General features: G+C 31.9%; 1 protein-coding gene across 2 annotated transcripts; it reads left to right on the top strand.

Moving 5' to 3' along the window:
- Nucleotides 1–4,970: 4,970 nt before the first annotated feature.
- Nucleotides 4,971–11,783, top strand: LOC100804224 (uncharacterized). 2 transcript variants are annotated; one of them, XM_003528523.5, is made up of 10 exons: nucleotides 4,971–5,164; nucleotides 6,798–7,166; nucleotides 7,416–7,499; nucleotides 7,600–7,731; nucleotides 8,387–8,522; nucleotides 8,655–8,817; nucleotides 8,956–9,084; nucleotides 9,636–9,830; nucleotides 10,509–10,631; nucleotides 11,321–11,783. In XM_003528523.5, the coding sequence occupies exons 2-10, from the start codon at nucleotides 6,860–6,862 to the stop codon at nucleotides 11,432–11,434; spliced, it is 1,383 nt and encodes a 460-aa protein (XP_003528571.2). In that variant the 5' UTR covers nucleotides 4,971–5,164; nucleotides 6,798–6,859; the 3' UTR covers nucleotides 11,435–11,783. The 2 variants fall into 2 exon arrangements, with proteins under 2 accessions (XP_003528571.2, XP_006583958.1); XM_006583895.4 differs by having other exon boundaries at nucleotides 6,794–7,166.
- Nucleotides 11,784–14,400: the final 2,617 nt, after the last annotated feature.

Genomic DNA, 14,400 nt, shown 5'->3' with positions numbered 1-14,400 from the left:
TTCACAAGTACTAGGAATATATATATTAAGTGTAATGATGTAATTTGAGTCTTAGTGTGTTCATGTTGTTATCTACTTGAATGCTTTTAATCAATTTGATGTAATGCTAATCTAAGGAATGTTATTTTGTTGTCTTAGTATGTTCATTTTGTTGCAAAATTGCATAAGATTCAGTTCTGCATAAGGGCATAATATGTCAAAAAACAATGTTGCATAACTGTATAATTGGTTCCAGAAAATTAATGCGTAACTGTCATTTTAGTCCCTAAAAGATATACGTTTATATTATTTTAGTCCCTGTAAGTTGTCACTTACTGTCAACTTAGTCCCTGAAAGTTACACGTGAAATCAAAATAGTCCCTGCAATTTAACCAGAATTTTACCAACCTCACCAGAAACTTAACCAGGAAATATAGTCCCTATGGTGCGATTTTTGAGGTCTATTGAGATGATTAGAAGTGCAAATATGGAGGAGGAGGAGAAGAGGGCATAGGTTCTGTTTAAGGGTTATGTTAAAGAAGAAGAAGAAGAGGAGGAGGATATATGAGGATTTTTTACTTTCGTTTTGGTCCCTCATTTCATTAAAATAAACGAAATTAGAAATAAAAAATCCACATAATCATGTCTGTGTGGCACTTAACGAGCCACATCAGTGATAACTGACGGCGTTAACTACTCCATTCACGGCAGGGACTAACGTGACTAACAGATTGCACTTTCAGGGACTATTTTGCAATTTATCTCGATTCAGGGACCAAATTGACAGCGAGTTACACTTTTAGGGACCAAAATGACTATTTACCCAATAAAAAATCCGCATAATCATGTTTGTGTGGCACTTAACGAGCCACATCAGCGATAACTGACGGCGTTAACTACTCCATTCACGGTAGTGACTAACAGATTGCACTTTCAGGGATTATTTTGCAATTTATCTCGATTCAGGGACCAAATTGACAGCGAGTTACACTTTCAGGGACCAAAATGACTATTTACCCAATCTATCGTTTCTCATAATATTAAAAATTTTAAAGTCACTCTAATTACAATTTAGAATATTTTTTTTACAATAAATACTATTAAAATAAAATTCTAATGCATTATTAATATAAGCTTGAATATATTATATTGTTAAATGTTTTATATCCTTCAGTTGGAAAAATATATTTTTAATATTATATTAAAATATTATTATTAAATGATAATATAATATTTTCTTAATGTTATTTCAACCACTCAGCTAATTACAACTAAAGATTTATCTTCTTTTTGAGGCATAAAGTTTATTTTTTCTGACATAGGGGCGGTGTGCAAGATTATCCGACCCGACCAAAAATCGAGAAAAAAAAAGTGTATTTCAGTTGGATTCAAACCATTTGTCACCAATTTCAGGAGGTTTAACACGATCGGATTTGGAGAAATTTTTAAAACTGTTGGGGACCGAACGGCAAAAGCACGTCAATGGATTTTATTTACAAACTTTTTATCAAAAGGGATTCATTTTCAAACATATTTTGGAGGGGATCTTTTATTTTAGGGGTTTCGCTATTAAGATTGGCGAAACATGCATATCGTCAACTCCAACTGCGGAACATCCTACAATATCACTGTTCATGTATAGAAAAAGCAAAAAACATTCACGGGCATGTGGGTTTTGCCACCACCATTGGCGAAACCCACTATCCATCACATGGCCATGCATGCATCCATCCCCCATAGGTTTCGCCAGAAGAACTGGCGAAATAGGCATGGTTGATTTTAACTGACGAAAATTAGGTATGGTTCATTTTAACGGAAAAAATTAAATACAATTGTAAGATTGTAGTTAAATTAGGGATGATTGATTTTAATGGAAAAAAATTAGACATGATTGATTTTAACGGAAAAAAAATTAAACGGAAAAATTAAATACGATTGTAATTGATTATAGTTAAATTAGGGATGATTGATTTTAATGGAAAAAATTAGGCATGGTTGATTTTAATGAAAAAAATTAGGCATGGTTGATTTTAACGGAAAAAAATTAGACGGAAAAAATTAAATACGATTGTAATTGATTGTAGTTAAATTAGGGATGATTGATTTTAACGAAAAAAAAATTAGACGGAAAAAATTAAATACGATTGTAATTGATTGTAGTTAAATTAGGGACATAGCTATTTTGCCATTCCTTTTGGTGGAACCCTTACAAAACAAACCCCCATCAGAATATGTTTAAAAATAGACCCCTTTTGATAAAAAGTTTGTAAATAAAACTCATTGATGTCATTTTGCCGTGACCGAACCCGATTATGAATGTTAGTAACATAGAAGCCTTATGCTAGGGTGTTGCTAGAAATTTTTTGGTACATCCAGTCATTTTGTGCGTTTTTTGTGTTAGTCCTTTTGTAAGTTTCATGTGAATTCTGTATACGGATTGGTTAATTTAAAATTAATGGTCCAAGTAAGGATTCAACTATGACTTTCAACCTCTAACCAACTGAGATAATAGGTCAATTATGTTATAAAATAATTAATGTCGTTATATATAACATTAAAATTTTTAATGTATATTTAATACGCATGTAAATTTAAATAATAAATTTTGTGATAATCAATTTTAATATAATAATTAGCTCACTCATCCAACCAAATCAATTGTTGCACCATTGATGGCTTGTTCAACCTCCCTTCGTCATCGTTGGCTCAAATGGCTCATTTTCTTTCATTGACCACAAACCTAGTCACTAGTCACTACACTTTAGGAAGTATCCAAATCAAGGTTATCAAACTCGATAGTTTACGTAGACTCGTGAGAGTTTCATAGACTCGACTCGTGGACTCGTAAGAGTCTATTTCATATAAAAATAATAACAAAATATCTATAAATAGCATATTAATTAAACATTTCAACAATATAATAAAGCAAAACAGTAAATGATGAAGTTTAGAATATTTAAATAACCAAGTCTAGTAATAATACATTACTATTGGATAATAACTTATAGAGGTTATAGTAGTGGTATATTATTGTCATAGAGGGTTTGATGTTATTAGAAAACAAGAGTTTGATATTATTAAAGGTGAGAATTTTGTATTTGAGAATAACACGTTAAATGAATGTATGTTGAATGCTAAATAGACAAAAAAAATAAAAAATGACTTACATTTTGACCTATTTTTTTTAACTTGCTAACTCGTTGACTCGATGGTAAACTCGAGAGTCTACCGAATTTACTTAGAGTTTATAGAGTTTGTTCAAAGTTTACTAAAAAAAGAGTTTACTCAAAAGTCAACTCAAAAAGGACAAGTGGACTCATAAACTTGTAAGAATTAGCGAGTTAACTCAAGGATTTGATAATCATGATTTAAATCAAATCAATCCAACCCTCTAACTCGCACCCATCCGACTCGTAACCTGCCCATCCCGAATACTATAATTGGTCGGGTTCATTTCCTATAAAACAACTCATTGGGTTATGGCTGATTGGATTTCTGTACATTAACCTATCTTACCCGACCCTATGCACACCTCTAGTTATAAATTAAACTTTGTTAGCATATTTATGGGAAACAATACAACATTTATATTTTGTTTGTGTTAAGTTATGTAGGACATAATATTAGATTTTACAATAAATAAACTTTAAACTTAATGTTATACTTTTCAACTGACTATGAAAAATAATTAGAAAACATATCCTCTAATATATGGCTGAATTTTTCTTCTTCTTTACAATTGTTTAAATGTTTAACTTCTAATAAATAATAATTTTGAAAAATATTTACTATTTCCATACAAAATTAAAATTAATTTTTATTTTAAATGATAATACTTTAACTATTGTCATAACTTACAATTGTTTAAATGATATTTTCTATTTCTAAATGTATGTAAAGTCCAAAACTTACAAAATAATCGCCACAGTTCACAAATATTAAGACATGACTTTGACTTGGGTTTATGCGTACCAGGTCCAAAATTTCATATTTTAGGAAAGGATGTTATTATACACCTTAATTTCGCGTGTTGTGAAATACAAGCGGATTAGTGGTCCTTCCTGAAACAAAAACGAATACACCCCAAGCCAGTAAACATCAATAAAGAAGAAGAAAGTATATGTCTCATTTCTTCTTTTTCTTCCAAGTTCAATGTTCACTTTTGCACTATAGACATCATCCTTTAACTATAGCTCGCAAGTCAGGATCTTTGCATATTAATAATTAATTCAAACTTCAAAACTTTAAAAATATTTCACAAAAATAATATATTCAAAATAAGTAAAATTATAGTTTTAAAAACAATTAATGACCATATCTATTTAATAGAATTCATACTATTTTAACATATTTAAAAAATATTTAAATTTTTATCATAAATATATTCTAAAATTTAAATAAATATTATACATCATATATATATATATATATATATATATATATATATAATTTTTTAATTTTTATGTTTGATATTGATATTGCATTAATATTATTACTTGAAGAAAAAATAAATTATAATAAAATTCATCAGACATAATAAATTTAAAGATACATGTGTTTATTAAAAATATAATAATTAACATTATTTTTTAATTTTAATATATATATATATATATATATATATATATATATATATATTTATATTTATTTCACTACTAAAAAAATTTAAAATAGATAATTTTATTTATATACATTTATTTTTCAAAAGATATTGCATCATCATTATTACTTGAATAAATAAAAAGTTATAATAAATTTTAATATGCTTAATTTTTAAGATAAAATTAATTCAATTAAAAGTATAATAAATTAACTTTCTCATTAATAATATAATTATGTTTAACATAGTATTAAATATCTAAAAATTATTTTTTTATTTATATAAATAAATAAATATAAATATAAAATTATATATATATATATATATATATATATATATAATTTTAAAAAACCGGGTTCAAAGTCTACTAAAGACTAAGAACATCGCAGGATCCGAAAACAACGGAACTAGGTGTGTTGTGTGGGTTCTGGGACATTTTTTTTTGTTTTGTTGTTGATTCCTTCTGATTCTGAGACAGAGGAAGGAAGAACCAGCAACAGAGGAATCCAAGTTCCTTCCTAGGAACCGCGATTCCTCATTCATGCTTCTTCAACTTTCTACCTTCTTTTCCTCCCTCTAACTCAGGTCCTTTTTTTTTTCTCTCTCATGCTTTTATTCTTCATCTTTTTCATGCATAAGAAAAAATGAGCATGACCCATTTCTCTGTTATGTAATATTGTTCTTCCTTATTCAATGTGATTGTGTTTCAACCCCGTGTCTTCAATTTCTTCATGCATGCATGCGTTTCATCACACCGCATGTCTTCCCAATGGAATATTTCTATTATTTTCTTGTTATATTTCTTACATTTTTCAGATGAATAGCTCTTAAAGCTTGTTTTATGTCATCGTTTAAACATTGCGGCATGTTTTGTAGGCTTTTGTATTCATGCATGCAATGGATCAACTTCCACGTTGTCTTTCTTAGTTTGAGTTCATATTTGTTTCTGTTTTGTCTTATTTTTTTCACTCTTGCAAACCAAATACAGAATTTAAAGAAGAAAGTGCTTTTACTGTTTTCACAAATATTTTTCTGTTTTCTAAAATTGCTTTGTTTTTGTCTCCAAAGCATACATCAGAACCCTTGAGCCCATTTCTTTTTCTAAGAGTTTGCTAATGCACTTGAAGAAAATAGAAGATGAGAAAATATTTTCCAAATGTTTCTGTTTTTTTGTTGTTAAAACTCTTGTTTTTTAAGTACAATTTTCAAAACTTAATAGTTATAGATGAAAAATTGATTGCTAGTAGTGTGAAGTTGTTTTAGGGGAAAAAATGAACAAAAAAGTGAGAATGGAATCAAACAGCCCTAAGTTTTTTTTTTTTTTGGATGAAGGGTTCCCTTTTATTTTCGGGCATATAAACACAACTTTTTACTTTTCTTTCATCGTTAATACCATTATGCACAATGAAGTTTGGTCTAATTGTTGCTGCTGCCTAATTCTGGAATTTTTTCTTCTTTCCTTCAAGCACTTCTTAATGGATAGTATATTTTCAACTCTATATTCCATTCTTCAGGTTTTATCCAAAGAAGGTGAACACTGATTCACTATTGAATTGGTTTCATGTGAAATATTATAGTAGGCGTATTATATCTAGCTAGCACTAACTAATTTTGAAAAGGTGTGTACTACTGCTGAGTTTTATTCGTTATCTGGAAGAGATGTTCTTATTAAAATTGATCATGTTTTTCCTTGTAATGTATATGCCTATCTATATCTATCAGCAGATGGTTTAAAAATAGAAAATTATTCATTTGGTCCCTAGAGTTGCAAAAACTTTTCCTTTTAGTCCCTGCATTTAACAACCATCCCTATACATGTAGTTAAGCACTTTCAGATCCCTTATGGTCCCTGTTGTAACACGAACTTTACTTTTTAATCCTTGCCATTTTGTATTAGCAGGGACCAAAAAAGATCTAAAAGTACTTGTTCAGAGAATCAGGGATTAAAAGGGATGATTTTTAGGTGTAAGTACTAAATGGTAAAGTTTGTGCAACTATTTAACCAAATGAGTAATTCTTCCTTTAAAAACAATTGATTTTGCGGAAATATTTTTTTTTTCTCTTTCAGTATATATACTCACGTATACATGTATAAGGAAAAGGATTCTGAATATAGTCATAGAATGTGTCTTGGACTCTGGTTGTCTTTGGACTTTGGTTTATTCTCTTCTGTGTTTCCTTTTCCAGATGTAAATTTTGTTGTTTGTGTGGCAGGCAGATTCTTTCTTCCCAAGGAGATTATAGCACAGTGCCTGGATCCTTTTTAGTGAGTTGGCATCAATGTTGGGTGGATTCGTAAAAAAATTTTCTTCCACAATGGTAGGCTGCGCTTCAAATCCAAACAGGAAGAGTAATGTCCAAAAAAGAGAAAACAAAAAATTTAGAAAACATGCTTCACTTGCTGACATGCCAAAGAAAAGGCATAGCAATGCTGGAAGCCGTGTGGGAGACTATCCCGTTGGTGACTTTATTAACCTGGACTTTGAGAAGGGTGCTTCAGCCAAGGGCCGGAAATCTGATGTTTCTAACATGAAATTGTGTCTCGCCCAACTCCAACACCACAACCATAGTAAAAAAGATGCAAATGGTATCTTTTCTCTCCCCCCCCCCCCCCCCCCCCCCCGCATGTTGGAAACTTGGAATGAAAACGGTAGAAATAAGAGACTAGTAGTAGTAGTAGTAGTAACTTTTATCCATTTTTTTTGTGTTATTTATGATAATGCTTATTATTTTTGGTGAAGTTTTGAAGATACTTCTTATGGCATTGTATTTATTGGATTTCATGTGGTTGCCATAGATACCTTTGATAAACATGATGAGCAATTATATTTTGCAGGAAAAAACCATGAGGATGCCTGGTTTGACTCGGTTAGCATTATAGAATCTGAATCAGATGATGATTTTATTAGTGTACATGGAGGTGATGCATTTATATCATGTTCCTTACCTTGTGACTATTTTTCCATTGTTTCTTTGTTATGCTCATGAAATTTCTCTGTTTCTTCCTTTGTGGCCAACAGATGGTTTTCCCTTTGTGAGTAATGCTTTGGGAAGTGTCCCAAACACTCAGTTACTCCAATATGAAAATGCATCATGCGTTGTAGATTCAGGATATAAATATGATGGGTTATGTGATAGCTACTTCAAAGCAGGTAATTATAAGAGTGGGGAGGTTAATTTAATGACATGAAAAATTCTCCAATAAGTCCTCAACCATCACAAAGAAAACAGCAACCGGCAGTGTTTATGCTTTCTGTGAAAAGGAAATCCATTGATGGAAATGAGAAAAATGAATTAAGATTTTTCCTTTGTTTCTATTGAACTTTTGGAGGTTGGTTGGAATATTTCATTATGTAGATCTTTACTGTTTAATAATCTTCAAATGTAAAAATAATTATTTCATCAGAAAGAAAACAGAAAGTCGGTTTTTATGTTTTCTGTGAAAAGGAAATCCATTCATGGAAGTGAGAAATGAATTATGTAAGTACAAAATGAATTAAGATTTTTCCTTTGTTTTCTGTTGAACTTTTGGTGGTTGGTTGGGGTATTTCACTATTTAGAACTTTATTGTTTAAAAATCTTCAAAAGTAAAATAATTATTTTGTCTGAAAGCATGGAGCTTTCCTTGTCCAACCGTGATAATGAAATCTGTATTTAATACAAGTCAATAATTCTTCATTCTTAGTCACTTTTCTATACTATTATTTGGTCTGGTCAAAGCACTAAAACATTAAAAATTCATGATAATGAACCATTTTATATATCTAGACCTAGAGGAATTTTAACAATAAATGAGTGAATGGGCAGGTGAACCTGAGAGATTTCTTTATCGTCCTAGAGCTGGCCTTCAGATTCTAAATACAACTCAAGAGAAGCCATGCCCTGGTTCTTGGTCTGCAGTTTCACCTTCAGTTTTCAACCTCCGCGGAGTAAATTTTTTCAGGCATGTCAGCAAATTGTATCTTTCAATCTTATGTTATGCAATCTATATCCATTAATCATTTGATTTCCTTTTATTTCATCTGAAAGCTTGATATTATTAACTTATTATATATGATAATAATGAACTATGCAGAGATAAGCAAAAGTGTCCTGCTCCAGATTTTAGCCCTTATATACCAATAGGTGTTGATTTATTTGCATGTCCCCGGAAGGTAAATCACATTGCTCAGCATCTAGAACTTCCTTCTGTCAAAGAACATGAGAAAGTACCTTCCCTCCTTCTTGTTAATATACAGGTTCACTCTCCATCTCAGACCACATATATGCTTCTGAACTGATAAATTCACCTATAACAAGGTTTTATTGATGTTGTTTTTCTGTTTGAACAACATGCAAGAATTCTACATAGCTTAATTGCGTTCCTTTTGTTCCAGTTGCCAACATATGCTGCTAGCATGTTCCCTGGTGATGCTGATGGGGAAGGCATGAGCCTTGTATTATATTTTAAATTGTCTGAGAATTTTGCCAAAGATACCTCTCCTCACTTTCAGGAGAGCATCAAGGTATCTCTTCTAATCAATAATTGCATGTTTTGAATCTCAAATCTGCCGGTTTACAATAGTTTTCCCCTAAAACGTATTTGTAAGTAAAAGAAAATATCTAAGTGTTGACAGCTTTCTTCTTTTGCTTCCTAAAGGCTATAGAATTTCAATATTTGATTATTTCGCATTAAATAGTTGTTGCCTTACCAAGCAATTAAGGAGGGATCCTCAGGGCTTGCAGGCTAGCACTCAATAAAAAACCATATGAAATTTTTTCCACTCTTATTCCTTTTTCTCATCATCAGTCACACTATCTTTTCACCAAGGCTTACGGGTAATTCTTAAATAAGTTGTTTATTATATACCATCAAATGATTACCCTCGTGTATTATCCAGATATAAATGTGCTAGAAATTCTTGGCTTCACATTTGAACTAGATTCTTGATGAAATATGCTCATTCTTTTTCTAGTGATACTTAGTATAGATTTTCTATCTAGTTTTGCTGCAGTGACTCCAACTTGGCTACTTTATTTATTTTTTTTAATTTTAATAACAGTGTTGTTTTCACAGAGATTAGTAGATGATGAGATGGAAAAGGTGAAAGGGTTTGCACAAGAAAGCTTGGTTCCCTTTAGTGAAAGGCTAAAAATTTTGGCAGGGGTGGTTAATCCAGAGGACCTTCAGCTAAATTCCGCAGAAAGAAAGCTTATACATGCTTACAATGGCAAGCCAGTGCTTTCACGCCCTCAACACAAATTCTTTAAGGTATATACAAATGTATTTATCTCTTAGTTTAAAATGACTTGTTTCCAAATATCAATATTTGGCATATTCATCCTATTGGAATTGAGTTCATCGAGTATGGGAAATTTTATATACAACTTTATTCATAACCTTTTACCTTTTACCTTTGGTATATACAATTTAGAAATATTTTGATCTAATGACAACCTTTTACCTTTGGGCATCTCCATCAACCTTATTGGATAATTTGTCCCCATAATGCATACGTAAATAATATAAACTCCATTATATCTATTTTAGAGATGTTCACAAGTCAAAGCTCTATGCAGTTACATTAACTAGGTTGTTGACAGATTAACTTGCAACTTTGGTTTATTGCTCTCCTATTGGGTAAACTATAGTTGTAGTAATCCAATATCCTAGGCTCTCCATATGATTTTGGGTTTTTCAGAAATGGTTGTGATTGTTCTGTTTTCAATGTTTCTAGAAATGGCATAATCTATGTTGAATTCTTTAACAAAGTATTTTTACATAGGGAAGAATGATGTTACCGAAGTTCTAATATCTATTATCTAGCTATTTCCTATAACATAGGGTGAAGCTCAATTTAATTACCACACAAAATGAAGCTCACTTTACCATACAATAAATCTTCATATCCTTGTATATCTGCTGTTAATTTAGGTATCTTCATTGCAGGGACCTAACTATTTTGAAATTGACTTGGATATACATCGCTTTAGCTATATATCAAGGAAAGCACTTCATTCACTACGAGACCGTACAAAGAATGTAGTACTTAATCTGGGCTTAACTATCCAGGTATAGTATGTTCTTGCAAAATTTTATTTGAACACTTTAGGTATCAAGTTAGTCAAACTACTCCCTCTCTTGGACAGATGATAGACTCAATTATTTGATTCATCAGTTGTATCGATGCAATTATTGTCATTCTTTTTATATTTAATATAAAAACTATTAAATTTCCTTGCAAAAGACAATATTAGATTTCTCTAAATTACCAGTATAGGGCGTTCTTCAGTCCACTTTCATTGTTTTCCTCATAATTATACCTTCCGTCATATTTTTGAGTAAATAAAAAGATTGAAAGATTAGGTGGAATTTAACTCGTTGCTGAACATACAATCAAGAAGTATTCCACAGTAAAATCTTTTTGGAAATCCTTTCCAGGTCATGATTTAGAGCACGTTTGGATTAAAATTTACAAACTTAATTTTGGATTAAATTTAAGTTAGTGAGTGGAGTTTGCAAAAGCAAGCCACGTGTTCCTTCTATAAAACTGAGTTTTTAGGCAAAATTTTATGTGCAGCCATACATTTGAGAGTAACCAAACATATCTCTAAATTGAGTTTGGAGCATGCCAAACGAAAAATTATATCTTCCTTCTTTTAGAACTTAGCTTTAGCAAGTCTGATGTTTTTTCCAGCTGACTGATTGCTATATGAAAAAGGTTCCATATTTTGATACCCTTTTTTCTATGTTTTTCACAGGCACAGAAGCAAGAGGAACTGCCAGAGCAAGTCTTATGCTGCTTACAGCTGAATAAAATTGATTTTGCTAACGATGGTCAAATTCCTACCATTGTGGCTCTTGATGATAATTAATTCATGTGGGCATCAGGTGGCAAATTGGGGTAAGACCCAGATGATGTCTATGGAGGAAAAGAAAAGACAAGATTGAGGGTTATTTTGTAAATTTATTTACTTACAATGGAGGAAAAGGAAGAGAAGCAAAATTTAAGCAATTAGTGCTTTCTCTCATGCAAGTTTTTTTTTTTTTTCTTTTAGTGTATGGTTTGGATTTGACCATTTTGTCACTCCTTTGACATCCCGTAGATAATATAGTCTAAGGTCATGTTTCTAGAGGTGGTCAAATGGGGACTTACATGTAAATTTGCGATTCTCCAAGGAGGAGTTGCTGAGTAGAAAGCATTAATTTCTGATAGTTTGTGTATCTTAACGAATCGTTTTCTTTTTATATTTTTTACTCTTTAGCATGATAACACCACATGTCACGTGAAAAAGGAAAAAAAGGACTTACTTATATATTTAGTTTCTTAATTAAAACTTAAAAAGTTCAATTAAGTTTCTTAATTATTAAAATGTTCATATCCTTGTTTAGGTTGAAAATTAAAGTAATCATGAGAAAGATTTACACGGCAATGAGAACACTTAAGAAAAGAAACATAGCAATTTTATTTTTTCCGTCCAATTGAGCTGACGGTGTTAACTTCCCATCATAAACTACGTCAATTCCAAACACCCAAATCCAGCACCCTGACGCCGCGTCGTGCTTCTCCGTCGACCCAATCGTCCAGAACACCGGCAACGCACATTGGAAGGGGGTGAAGAGTTGTTGTAGGGTTTGCCTAGATCGCGAGCTTCGAGCTGCACAAGTTCGAAAGCGAAACTGCGGAGAGTGTTGTGAAGGGAGAACGCTGTGTTTTGGGGAAAGAAGCGGTGGTTTAATAATAGTGGAATTATGATGTGTATTATAACGTTGTTATAGACCCTTGGGCATCATGTTTCGAGCGAGTTTTGTTATGCATTTTAGTTAGATGAAAATGACCCTTAGAGTATGTGACGTCTAGGTGGAAGATAACTACAAATCCTTCTTGGGCAGAAGTTGTTTTGAGATGAGAGAAAATCTAAGATTAAGATGAAATGCTCTTAACTAGTAGTCAAACCAAAATGTTATTTTATGACTCATTGGATTAACCTTAATGCTTGTTAAAGATGACTCGAGTAAGTTTAAGCTTTTTGGTGAAATTTATATAGGGAGTAAAACTTAAGTTTGAACAATTTTATAGAACTAAGAAGTGATTTGTTTTGCTCATTCAGTTAGTATCACGAGGACATCTTAGAGTTGGACCGTTACGATTTCTTGAAGCAAGACTTATGAGTCAAGTATACGAAAGTGAGAAAGATCATGTTGAAGGAAGAGGCTTAGACTCAGGGGTAGGCAAATCATGTATTCTCGATAGTCATTGTGAACTAGGATTGATGGAGCGTGAAAGTCTCGACATTTTTTTTTTTACAAATTAATGGCACATGCAAGATTTAAACCCGTGACTTTCAAGTTATTAATATGACACTAAAGTCTCGACATTTTTTTTTCTTCCTTCTTTTCTTGAACCGTCCCATGTTAAAAAAAAAGGGTCGATCATTTGTTTAGTCGCATGTTCTTGTGTATATTTGTTTGTTTCAAATTGTTATTCGTGTTTCCTATGATATTACCCTAATCCAAATAGTATGTCTTTCACATTCTATTATAGTTGAGATGTCACTCTCGTGAGAAGACTTACTTATGAAATACTATCATTGAGTAAACGAGGATCACCGGATTTAGTTGTTAAGTGCAGATGAGTCTTGTGATCGGAGTAACGGAAAAAGAGTTTCAACTAGACACACAACTTGATATTGAGAATCATATGCGAGATATCTTTTTCTCGATCTTTCGGCAAGTTTCGGGGACGAAACTTCTTTTAAGAGGGGTGGAATTGTAACATCCCATTTTTTTTCATAAATAAATTTAAAAAGTTTTTTAGTAAAAATAATAAAAATAAATAAATAGAGTAAATAATAGGTCGTAAATGCCCCTAGCTATAAATAGCAACCTGCTAGGTTTTTCAGACTGACTCCTCAGCCTCCTCTGCCTCTCATATTCCGAGCATTCTCACGTTGGGAATTTCAAAATCATGTCTGAGCTTATAGGAAAACCATTCGCATTGTAGCCTTTTAATTTCCCGTAGAAAGCCAAAACTGTATCGGCAAAACTATGATCCTGGTTTCGTTAACCGTTGGATTTTCATGAAATTTGGATATGTTGTTCGAAATTCAATTGCGCACACTTCCACCGTTGGGATTGGCAAGATAATATTCGTGGAATGAGAAAAAGGAATCGCATAAAAACAGTACAAGTGGAGGTTTCAATCTCTTCTTCGTCTCTCTGACGTTTGGGAATTCTATCGGAACAGTCGGAGGAATAACTGAAGGTGTTAGACAAGTGGCCAAAGATATCTTAAGAAGGGGGGGTTGAATTAAGATATTACAAACTATTTCCCCAATTAAAATTCTATTTCACTTTCTATTCAAGTTACAAATTCCCTTAACAATGAACTTCTTAAATATTGATTCAAATAGAACAATTTGAATATAAATATAAAACAATAATAAATAAAGGAGTTTAAGGGAAGAGAAAGTGCAAACTCAGATTTATACTGGTTCGGCCACACCCTTGTGCCTACGTCCAGTCCCCAAGCAACCCGCTTGAGAGTTCCACTATCTTGTAAATTCCTTTTACAAGTTCTAAACACACAAGGACAATCCTTCCTTTGTGTTTAGAATTCTTTTACAACAAGAGGCCCCCGGTCTCTCAATCCCTTAGAGAATTAGAAAGAGAAGAAGAATGAATCTCTCTTGAAAGAGATAGATTTTACAATCTGAGCACTCAAATGATTCCTTAATGAATTGCAATTGAATTGGCCAAGGAATTCTTAAGAGGATAAAACGATTTTACTTTTTGAGAGAATAAACACTTGTTGTTCTGAAAAACTCTTAGCAAATTCGTG

The sequence above is a fragment of the Glycine max genome, chromosome 7, assembly GCF_000004515.6.
Source record: "Glycine max cultivar Williams 82 chromosome 7, Glycine_max_v4.0, whole genome shotgun sequence".
NCBI classification, from domain to species: Eukaryota; Viridiplantae; Streptophyta; class Magnoliopsida; order Fabales; family Fabaceae; genus Glycine; species Glycine max.
This window is presented reverse-complemented; position numbering and strand designations above follow the sequence as displayed.

Excerpts from the sequence above, each read along its gene's own strand:
- LOC100804224 (XM_003528523.5), top strand. The coding sequence starts at position 6,860 with ATGTTGGGTGGATTCGTAAAAAAATTTTCTTCCACAATGGTAGGCTGC. Across the intron at positions 7,167-7,415 it reads TAGTAAAAAAGATGCAAATG|GAAAAAACCATGAGGATGCC; the intron begins GTATCTTTTCTC and ends TATATTTTGCAG. Across the intron at positions 10,632-11,320 it reads ATCTGGGCTTAACTATCCAG|GCACAGAAGCAAGAGGAACT; the intron begins GTATAGTATGTT and ends TGTTTTTCACAG.